Source organism: Tenebrio molitor, chromosome 1 (assembly GCF_963966145.1).
Source record: "Tenebrio molitor chromosome 1, icTenMoli1.1, whole genome shotgun sequence".
In the NCBI taxonomy this organism is placed as follows: Eukaryota; Metazoa; Arthropoda; class Insecta; order Coleoptera; family Tenebrionidae; genus Tenebrio; species Tenebrio molitor.
In genome coordinates this window covers 33,946,151-33,958,132 of record NC_091046.1, presented here as the reverse complement: position 1 = coordinate 33,958,132, position 11,982 = coordinate 33,946,151, and the positions used below count along the sequence as shown (strand labels likewise).

General features: G+C 30.6%; 1 protein-coding gene across 2 annotated transcripts; it reads right to left on the bottom strand.

Annotated features, from left to right (window-relative positions):
• Positions 1-4,174: 4,174 nt before the first annotated feature.
• Cralbp (Cellular retinaldehyde binding protein) lies at positions 4,175-8,983 on the bottom strand. Of its 2 annotated transcripts, none has more exons than XM_069041752.1 (6): positions 8,824-8,983; positions 5,735-5,952; positions 5,166-5,316; positions 4,857-5,112; positions 4,684-4,803; positions 4,175-4,623 (listed from the first exon to the last, which is right to left on the bottom strand). In XM_069041752.1, the coding sequence occupies exons 2-6, from the start codon at positions 5,949-5,951 to the stop codon at positions 4,363-4,365; spliced, it is 1,005 nt and encodes a 334-aa protein (XP_068897853.1). In that variant the 5' UTR covers position 5,952; positions 8,824-8,983; the 3' UTR covers positions 4,175-4,362. The 2 variants fall into 2 exon arrangements, with proteins under 2 accessions (XP_068897853.1, XP_068897861.1); XM_069041760.1 differs by having other exon boundaries at positions 5,735-5,964; positions 8,824-8,923.
• Positions 8,984-11,982: the final 2,999 nt, after the last annotated feature.

The following is an 11,982-nucleotide window of genomic DNA, read 5'->3' as shown; positions in this document are numbered from 1 at the left end:
CTAGGAACAGGGCGTCTACAGAATTGATTAAAAGTGAACTATGCATTAGTCTTAATTTTGATATGTCATGCTTAGAATTTTATAATTATGCCTTAGGTGATCAGAAACTGTTGTCTGAATCGCAAAACGAAAAAAAATACCTTTAGCGTTAAGTGTAGATTTTTATTTAAATTGTTTTTTCTTTATTTATATAATAGTATCCTTGAGTATGTTGTTTTCATTTGTCTGTTTATGAATTTCATTTATTTTTTATGTTATGTTTTATTTTTACGTGAATTTTAATAAATAAGAAAATCATATTTTTCACTGAATTTCATATATTTTAGTACAGGCTACCCTATATTAACTCATAATGAACCTGGCAACCCTACCTACACACGAGAGTTAAATTGGGTGCAAAACAACTCAATATTTCTGCATTTAATTGTTAATTTAACAAAAATAAATAAAAACCTCATCACCGCACTTTTCATCTAAAAATGACAGTGACAGCGACAAAACTGACAGTTCACATGAAAGCGGCAAAAATGTAATAACATGGGCATGGCCTACTTCGACTACAATCATTTAGAATAACCCTGTATAATGACTAGTAGAGAATTAGTTTATTTATATTTCAGCGAATGTAGCTGTACCTTGCTTTAATGTATTTTTAATATTTCATCATCTCTCCATTAACCTCAATAACTTTACGTAAACGACTGGGCATAAGAACACATAATTTAGAAAAGTATTCTCGTGAAAGTTCATTCCAAACAGCATGTAGGTATGCCAGGTAAAAGATCGTTCTTATTCTGAAATCCACTATAGCGCTTCATCATTGTCTTTACCATGAACCCCCACATGTTCTCTATTGAGTTAAGATCAGGACTCAAGCTAGGCCAGTCGAGAAAATGTATGTTCTGATTTTGGAACCATTCTGTTACCATACGAGCGGTATGAACAGAACAATTGTTTTGTTGAAAAACGAAATCGTTTGCAGGAGAAACTTCACGTACAGACGGTATCATTACCTCTTCTAAAACCAAAAGATATATTAGATTGGTGAGCCGTTCTTCAATATATTTTCTACATTGAAAAGACCCAAAACATTTCTGCAAAATACGTCCCACAGCTATTGCTATACATTTATTCGTTGAAAATGAATTTGCTGATATGATTACAAATTTGCAGGAAAAAGTGACAAACAATTTTACCAATAAAAAAATCTTCGATAGATGAAAATATTAAAAATTTGTTAAAATAGTATTGATTACTGTTGTGAATTTTTTTTTAATTCTCTAAATATGCTTTCAAGTCACAAGTGTACTTTATGTAGGTACTGAAAAATACTCGCTTCGGTCCATAACCTCCCCCTACAGAACCGTGATGTCAAAATTCCACGCACCGCCACTGCTATAGAACCAATAGGTATTAGAAAACGTATAAACAAAGTACTAAATGTACAACATAGAATTGAATAATGAGTATTTAGCATCTTATCAGTGGTCTTGTTATCAGCAGCGTTGCCTCTGTATATTTACTAATGAATAAACTACCAAAAAGATAATCATAATGTAACAACCGCAAAGGTCACGTTAGAATGTCTGACAACGAGTATCAAAGACCAGTTAGTAAGTTTATTATTTTAACTGAGAATTAATTTAACACAATGTTTTCATTATACGTGAAAATAACACTTAATTTATTCAAGATGATGAAGAATTGGCTATTCTACCAGTACTTGGCCGAAGAGCATTACTTCAAACTCATGATAAAATTTTCTTAACGGTTTTATTTTTGATACTCCTGTGTGGAGTAATAATTGGATTATATTTACTAGCAACTGAAGGTAGGCAAAAATATTTAAAATATTTTAATACATTAATTAATACTACCTATATTATGATACAAATTTATAAAGAAGCCTTTATTAAAGCACGCGCCACGAGTTTAATAGCACGACCCGTAGCGGAGTGCTTTTAACGTAGCAAGTGCTTTAAAGGTCCTTATACACAATCATGTATCACACACTATTTTTTATTATACCTGCACTACAATCTGAAAATTATAACAATTTGTAATCTGCATCATTAATCGTTGATACAGAAATGGTCAATTGTTGTTGTTTCGTTGCCATGTATATTTATTATAAATTGTGCATAAATGTATATTTATCATTGTTCAAAATGTAGGTGAATTTATTGTTACCTAAGCGACTTTAAAAGCTTTCAGTGCTTTAAAGGGCCGATTTTGCACGCATTTTAGTGTCAAAAACACAGATTATGATTCAGGTATACCTACCTAATAAAATAGTAGTGTATTTAACGAGTTCGTGTATAAATTGGTTTTTGTTTTGGCGTGAGTGGGCCAGTTTCCACGAGCCCAATTTACACAAGAACGAGTTGAATACGACGTTTTTTTGTTCGACGAGCCCCTTAAAGGCTCCAAATCCCTTAAAATCTTTAACACAGATGAAAATTCTCAAATTCTGACAATGTCGGACAAAAAAATTGTTTAATTTAAAATAGTGCACCTAAGTGCTTATTCACAATGGACATAAGCTTAACATAAGGCATAAGAAATTCATGATACATGCAGTGGATATACTATTAATTTTTACGTAACTTATGAGAAGTGACCTCAGTGAACATTATTGTTGTGTACAAAAAGGCATGAAGAATCATATTCGAGTTATATGGACACATAAATTATTTTCCAATTGCCCAAATTTACAAATTATTCTTAGGTATCTCTTATGTATTTCTTATGTCTTATGTCCATTGTGAATAAGCACTTATGTATTTCTTATGTCTTATGTCCATTGTGAATAAGCACTTACTCTATTCGTCAATACATATATTAATACAAAAGATTAGGAGAGACAATTTTTGTATTAATCACTTACAGGACATGAATGGAAAACACCCATTGTGTACAATCTTACTTCCCGAGAATTATGGCAAGCGCATGTACCTTCATCAACAATGCGGAAATTAAAACTTCCTGCAAGAAAAATTGTATTTTTTCATACGGACAGCAGTACTTGTAGCAACAAATTCCAATGCGTCCATCTTCTACAAGAACTTCAGTTAAAGCATATGTTTAAATGGAATGAACCCGACATTTTTTATAATTTTGTAGTTAGCGGTGATGGTAGTATATTCGAGGGTCGGGGTTGGAATTTTCAGAGCTCCTTTCCTGACTATTCCTTCAATAATTCGATCACCTTAGCTTTTGTGGGTAATTAACTATTATTTGGTTTAGTATTTAGTTCATTACTAAGCTATTTGCAGGGAAGTTTGATATAAATTCCCCGAATCTTCAGCAAGTTGAATCAGCTAAAATATTTGTCGATACGGCTATTAAGGAAGAAAAGCTGGAACACTGTTTTAACATCTTCGTTGGGCGAGAAAATCGAGGTTTTATTGATATCGCCCGAAATATTCAAGAGAATTTGTCAGATTGCAGGGGAGTAACTTAATATTTTATTGCCGACAAGAATTATTTTGTTTTCAACTCAAGTTTTGATCATCGTGCTGTTTTGTAATTACTTTCGCTTGTCTTAGCTATTTCTGTAACTCAGTAAAAATAATTAATAAACTTCTACAACTAATCTTGTTGCGAATGATTATTATACACTTACATTCTTTAACAATTAAGCGAACAATAGGTATCTACATAATAATTGTAAAATTGTAAAATTAAGATTATTTTTTCAATGTAACACTAACCTGTATGGAGAGATCTCATTTGACGTTTTTGATATTTGACACTACGACAGAGTTTCTCCAAAACTCATCTTAGATAAGATAATTTTTTAAAATTTACAGTGAGCAATGGAATTTTTGTAACTATTCATGTTTCGATTTATTTTAAAGCTTGCAGAAGCGTTAAATTAAATTGGACTTATGTTTAACAACATTTTCGGTTTATTCACTTATTGAAAATACTGTGGTTTACATATTATGATGAATTTCAATTTCACCCTGTATGTATGTATACTGGAGTGTTGGAAACTTCAAGTTAAACATTATATAATGTACTACATGTTTATTGAACAATCTTAAAAAAAGACACTAAATTAATCTATAGTCTTATCAGTGGAATACAGTTAGAGACAAAGCTTCTAAGACTATGTAATCAGCTACATTTGCACAGCACTCCTACTACATTTTATAGATTTATAACTGGATTTTTTACTTCATATCAATTTTTTTCGTTTATTTAATATAAAAAAATAAGTACATACTTAGAAGTAATAATAAGTATTTCTAATGATCTACACTTTTGTGATGACTGCTAGTGGTCGCATACAAAGTTTAACATTAATGGTAACTTACATGATACAATCTAAGGAACTTACTAATTACAAAGTAATGATTAATCGACTTCAAGCTTTCGAAAGCTGCCCGGCAAACTTCCTACTCCTGTGTCGTCCTGGGCAGGTGCGTTCCGTCTGCATATTATGCCTCTATCACTGAGCAAATTCATAATGTCGTAGGATAACAAAAGCTCCCGTTTAGAAGCCAGTTCTTTTTTCCAGAGCTCTATCATATCTCTCATAGGCATGATACCTCCGAACTCTAGAGGAAGACATTTTTTATTTACTTTATTTTGCAGTTCCGTCCAAGACTTATGGATCTTAAAAAAAATAGTAAATGTAGCTAATCTACCATTAGAAAATAATCCCCTATCACTTACCAAAATTCTGTTTTTCAATTTTTCACTTTTAATATTAGATTGAACGAAATCGTAAACATATTTAAGACCTGCTGGAAAATTCATAATATTTATTTCTTTGTGCCTCATAGGGATGGATTGCTGAAACCCCAAACCAAAATTATTTCAAATTTGGATTTCAAATAAGTATTTACTTCTCCCCAACGGATAATTGTTGCAAATTCACTGATAGACCACAGAGTAAGGAAGGCAGCACTTAGGCCATCTAAATCAGCAATGTGGTTAATGCCGAGAATCTGATTTTCCTCGTCTGCTAAAAGGGTCTCATAAGTAATTGCGTGAGCCAGACATATGTCTCTGCCAGTGTATTCATGAGGATTGACTCTTCTAAGGTTGTAAATAATTACTCGTCTGCCATGGGAATCCCTGAATGGACTTGCAAATATATAACTAAAAAACAAAATTTTGACAAAATGCATTACAAGCAATTCATTTTGATTTACCCGTTCTGGATCAGAGAACTCTGAAGATAATCCAAGCCATACATGAAATCTTTAAATCTCTTTCTAAAATTTAAATATTTTAGAAGAGTTTGCTCAGCCATTGGTATGCTAAATTTTTTAACCCGCAAAAATCGTAAAAGGAAATTGTCATCTAAAATAGAAAACACACGTTAAAAAATTATATCACATACGAACATGTGCAACACTAACCGGAAGAACTACCGTGGGTTCGTTGCTTGAGCGCAATTATTGCAAAAGTATGATATAATAATGGTTGTCACTTACAATTACGTTTTTTACGTACTAAATAACTAATATACGGAAACAGTACCTATTTGTTATAAAGACGTTTAGACCCGGTTTATTCACCTTCAAGTACATACATTTATCTGGCCAGTAGTTGCTATGATTTAGAATCTGCTATTGATAGATCCATGGTAATTACCGTTCAAATCAAGTTATTTGAAGATGAATAAACCGGGCCTTAGAGTAATAAATTATACTCAAATATAAATACACAACAATTTTTTCCATCTAATGATCATTTATTAAAAATTAGAAAAACTCACCCATAAAACAATTTTCAATGTCTTGGTTTTTCTTTATCCAGTCTCTGAACTGTTGTAGACACTGTTGCCGGGTTCTTTCATCTTCTCGAAGTTCATTTTTTGCAACTTTAGCAAGTTTGTCGGAAATGTCCTGTTCTTTACATATTAATTTTTTGTCGATCAATGTATTATTATTGTCTCTCCAAGGATTTGATATTAAAAGATGAGTACTTGACATTCTAAAAAAATTACTAGCATGTTCTTTAAATTAATTAATGTACTTATCATTACATAAAGCTAATGCTCAAGAATAATAGTTTATACTTAGGTACACGAAAAAACTCTGTAGAAGAACGTAAACTAGCAATGAAGTCAATAAAAATGGGACACTTTCCCACAAATTTCCGTTAGTCCGTTACAGTAATTGTCTAATATGTTTATGTACTTCTGGTAAGTTTGCGAAATTATTCTCATTAAAACAATAACAAATAAAATTACGCAGTGAAATTGTTTTTCCTTGATCACGGTAAATTTCAAATTACATGTCTTTAAATCGAATGATGGTTAAGATGTTACCTAATCGAAAATAATATACCTAGCGTTTAGTCAACTTATCTTAATGCTATTTGTTCCTAGTAATAAGTACCGCGATCACTGCAAATCTTTTTATTTATTTATAGTAGAAAGAGCAGCAGTTACTGTTGACAACTTAGGTATAGTCAATTAAAAAAAAATAGGTTCGATCTCAGATTTCTTTAATTTATTGTTACCCTATCTGAAAATTCAAGTTATTAGTTAATAAGTTCTGTTAATTTTTAATTTGTACTATATTAAAAACAATTTGCTTCAAATAAAAGACTACTTCAACTTACTCAACTGTAAGAACAGTTACTTTACAAAGATTGTTATAAAATACTAATGTCCTCATTTGCTAAGAATTTTATTTCATTCTCCGTAACAAAAAGCCAACCATCTAAGAAAATTAATTTCGGAACTGACTCAACAAATCAGAAGATTGATAAGTAAAACAAAGCTGTTACGTACATTCTTATATGCAAGAATAGACTAAAAACGAAAATTTGAATCAAACTGTCTGTCTGTTTTTAATCTGCAATTAAAGTAATACTTCTTTGCAATAAAATAAAACATATTTTTCAGTTTGTGAGTTTAGTCAGAATCGACGCTCGAATGGGAAAAATTCAAATATAATAACCTACAGCGTAATCAACAATGACTGTCTTTTGGCAATGAAACAACTGAAAAGTACTGGTGTTTTTTATCTTGTAATTGGCACTGACCGGATTTTTTAACTTGAGACGATATTAAAAACATTTTTGGTTATGCCGGTTATGTTTATGCTATCACAAAAATGAACCTTTGATGGTAAATTTCAAATTTGCCAAATTTCATTGTTACCAACAGATTCACACCGTAGTAGGTAGTACCTCTGATAAAAGGTCATATTTACATATCGTGTTAATACCCATTATGGAAATAAGTGTTTAATGATAATATTGTTTAAATAAAAAGTACGTTATATACTTTCTCACGATTAAACAATGTTATGCATGTCTCGTAGTGTGATGCAATTATCAACAAGCGAAAGTGAAACCTAAACAAAGTTATTATTAATTGTCAAGTTCAAGTCGATTTTTATTATGTTATATATTCAATGTCTTTGTGAACAAAGAGACATATATTACAAATTAATACACAACAAACTTTACTCTACAAACTAACCAAAGGTTCACTGAAACTTTTAATGTAACATATCTTTGAAATTCAAAATAAATATGTCTTGAAAAAAATAATTTATGTAGCAAAATACATACCACAATAATATATTTATTAAAGCAGCTTTTATCCAATTTTTAATATACAAGGTGTATTAAAAATGGCGCATAATATTTACATCACATGATTTTATGATGAAATAGAAGCAAAAAACTCTAGTACCAATTTACTGTCAACCCTCCAAAATAGTATCAATAACACATAACTCAACAAGTAAAATAAATATTCAAGCACTAATTTTACAATTTTGATTATTGGTTTATTTATAATTTAATTTTTAAAGACGCTTTGAATCTATTGCAACATCGCAACTAAGCTAGAGTAATTTTTCGAACTTGAGTAAAGTCAGAAAGTAACAAGGATTATCATTAATGTCATTTTTGATAATAATCCTAATTTAAAACATATTCGTCTAAGACCAAATTCGAATTCGAATTTTTTGGTTGGTATTCAACGTAGATTCGCGTGACATAATTATGCGCCATTTTTAATACACCCTGTTTATTGATGGCGCAAAATTATGATTTTATGCCTACCAAAAATATGTTAATGGCACGTTTTGTTGTTACTTTAACCTTAAACTTTAAACTAGTATAGATTCTCATTAGAGTATAAATATTTGCAGAAGAAAACGGGAAAATGAATTTCAAATTACATACAATAACTTCCTATTTTCATTTAAAATATAATTTAAACAAAAAAAATGACAATCGCCTAAGTTAATCTCATATACAACCATTTATCTGCCAAGAATTTTGTTTTATCAAATTGCAGAAAACAATAAAAGCACGAAAGTTTTAAAATGTTTTTTTAGTTAACAAACAAATCACTCTTTTGTCTTAATTTATAACCGTAGTCAAGAATTTTTAGGACTGTAAAAGCACCATGCATTTTTTAAAAATAAATTTAAATTCTAAATTTATATAAAAATATTCAGATGTAACGAAAAATCTGAAAAAGTACTTTGAACCAATATTTTTCAATTTGAATATTATACACTTATTTGTCGATTAATTTTTATTACAAAAAAAACATCAATTTTTACATGTCCTTACAACTTCGTATTTATTTAAAATAATATTACATATTTTTAAATTTTAAAATGTATCTAAAGTAATTTTAAAAAGGCTACCTAAACAAAAGGAAAAATCATATTAGACTTAATCTGCATAGATAAATAGAAAGTTATAATTAACTGATTAACATCTTACCATAATTAATAAATTAAATAATGTAAGAAATATTATCATCAGAGCAATAATACGTGCAAAATATGTTAAGTCTACTTAATCAAAGCCAAGTGGTAAATTACTTACTTTAATAAAATTGTATTGTAGTGTGGAAACTTGACTAAAGCGGAACCACAACTTGCCTTCAAAGACAAGTAAAACTGTTGGTTAAGAACAGAACTGAATATGAAAAACTGAGTGGGGTAAGTTACTTTTTCCGGAGGAGGTGACCAACTCAAGGTCGTGAAATAGGAAGTACTACCGTAGAAAAGTGTTTATGTAATTTTGCAATATCTACAACAGTTTATATGTCATTGTATTCGTTTAATTAACTTCCTTAATGCACTAGTTATATTTTTCGATGTGTGACATACTTATTGTTAAAACTTTAAAAACTATTTATAAAACATTATTACTCACTCTATTGTAAATATAGCTGTGTTCTGTTACAAAATATTATTTGTGATTAAATGAAGACAAAATTGTCTTCACTGCTATGGTGTACCTAACAATATTCTTTAACAACTTTTTAACCCCAAATGGACACTGTGTATTATATTCATAAAGAAACAAAACAAAAACAGACAAAACCTCATAACCTATTTATTTATTATTTTATTAAAATTAATTTATTTTATTAAAAACTAGCTTTTACCCGCGGCTTTGCCCGCAAATTTCAGAATGTTTTAAAATTATGTTTCTACTTTCATGTATATGTAAACGCAGTAATTTCAATATGAAGTTTGTCTTTTTACGAAGAATAATTAAAACTTTACTGTAGACTACTAAAGACTAAAAAGATCAATACGATAAGAAACTAACACTATGATCACTTACCAATTCATGAAAATACGCCAACATAACACTTTTATTTTCAGTTGTAACCTTATTTAGATCTTCCTATTGTTTGAGTGTCTCGTTTGATTTCAGATACCTGCCTTTTTATTTTTCCGGTATTAAGCTATTTGAAGCTTGTTCTGCTTCATTTAAAACATCTTCCGGTAAAACACAATCATTCAAACACATTTTGCGAAATTGCGTACGATACTTATATGGTAGAGTGAATTAAAAAAGTACATCGGATTAACTGTATTTCATAATGGTCGTAGTGACCTAATTTATTAGCATATATTATTATTTATTTCTTTGGTCATTCTAGAAAATACCAAGGTAAAATGCGTAGGCACTATGCCCTCTACTTCCAATACAGGGCCGAACATAAAATTCTAATGCGTGGAAATAATTAACTGTAGTATAAAAAATTACAAGGATATAACTCTGAATTCAAACCTTCAAACAAAAATGAGCATCTCTAAAAAAAATAATGAAAATAATATTAAGAGAAAATGAGGTTACGAAAAGGTGATTTGCTTGCATGGTAAAAGAATATCTCCTTTTTTATTTTAGTAATGCACAACCAATGAATCAACAATTTACAAACTGTTTGAAAATTAATCTACTTTTTCTAACAGAATTATGATAAAAAGTTCATTGACTTGATCAACAAGTATGTAAATTTTATATCAATAAGATATGTAAATCAGAATATTTAGTAAATTATCGGTTGTAATAGGACGATTAGTCAATGTTATGCCGATTATTTTTGTGGTGGTGTTACGAATGCCAACGGCGCGGCGCTGGGATATGAACTTGACGAGTGCGTTAGCACGAGTCGAATTCGGAAGTGCCGTTGACATGAGTAACATCACCGCAAAAATTCCTCAATTTTGTTTCAGTTTTTCACTTCAAGTACTAGTAAAGTCCATTCACGTTGGATTTTCCTCTCAAGGTCAAATAATTTAATTTTTTGGCCCTGTAATTATGTTTTGTAAATAGTGACATGAAGCTAACCAACATAATGCGATTTAGCAATGCTCAATCCAACCTGTACGGTGTTTACCTGCATGTCACTATTTACAAAACATAGTTACAGAGCCAAAAAATTTAATTATTTGACCTTGAGAGGAATAGTAGTTTATTTAACGAGTTCGCGTGTAATTTGGGCTTTTTTTGGCATGAGTGGGCCAGTTTAAAACTCGAGTGAAACGAGAGTTTTAAAGGTCCACGAGTGCCAAAAAAGGCCCAAATTACACAAGAACGAGTTGAATACAACGTTTTTTTGTTCGACGAGTCCCCCAAAGGCTCGAAATCGCTGAAAATCTTTAAAATTAGCTTGACGTTTCGTTTTGACAAGTTGTCAAATTTATCAAAATCCGTTCACATAGGAGAAAATTCTCAAATTCTGACAGTGTCGAACAAAAAAAGTCTTTTTTTTGTCCGGATAAAATTGATTTTTTTTACGATAATTTGGTTGTTTGGTAAATTGACGACACAAACCACCTACGATAAAAAAACGAGTCCGAAGGACGAGTTTTTTTATCTGGTGGTTTGTAGAGTCAATTTACCAAAAAGAAACCAAACCAGAGTTTAAAAAATGAAATTTCATCCTGGACGAAAAAAACCTCGAGCGTAATTCGATGAGATAATTTAATGAATAATAAAAAATAATAGGTAGGTAATTATGAAAAATTGAATTGGCCATTTTGCACTTCAATTTATTATAAGCTGTGTCAATGTTTAAGATTGTTGATTCGTTATCATAACAACAAACAATAATCAGGTTCGAAAAAGTTTGCCATGGAAGTTTAATTAAACACATTTAGGTATCCAGATGCAAAGTTAGGGCTAACTTTATCCGATGTCAAAGTGACAAATACATCGCGGATTATGGGATTTTTTATACATGAATTAAATTATCACTTATAATTACACGAGGGCTTTTTTTTGTCGAAGTAAACTTGACCTCTGAAAAAATTACGAGTCCGTAGGACAAGTAATTTTTTCTGGCAGTTTTTTGAGTTTAATTGCCAGACAATAAAACTCGAATTATAAATGTCAAGTTTACTTCGACCCAAAAAAAAAGCTTGAGTGTAATTCGGTAAGACAATTTAATGAATACCTAAATCACTATGATGCAGACCTACTAGAATCAGACGCTTTCAAAAGTTAGGTTCCGTTTTGTGGGCGCACTCGAATTCCCGTCTGACTTATTTCTTGTCATAAAGTAATGCAAGAATTCCCGTCAGGTAATTATCAACTGATATAATCCATAACTCGAGTTCCCGTCAAGGGTAAAAGAGCGCTTCAATCCCTTACTTACCTACCCCTCTAGCCGTTGCGAGGTACCATTGTTGTTTATTTACCATTACGTGGACAAAAAAAAATGTTTAAAATTTTAAACAGTTA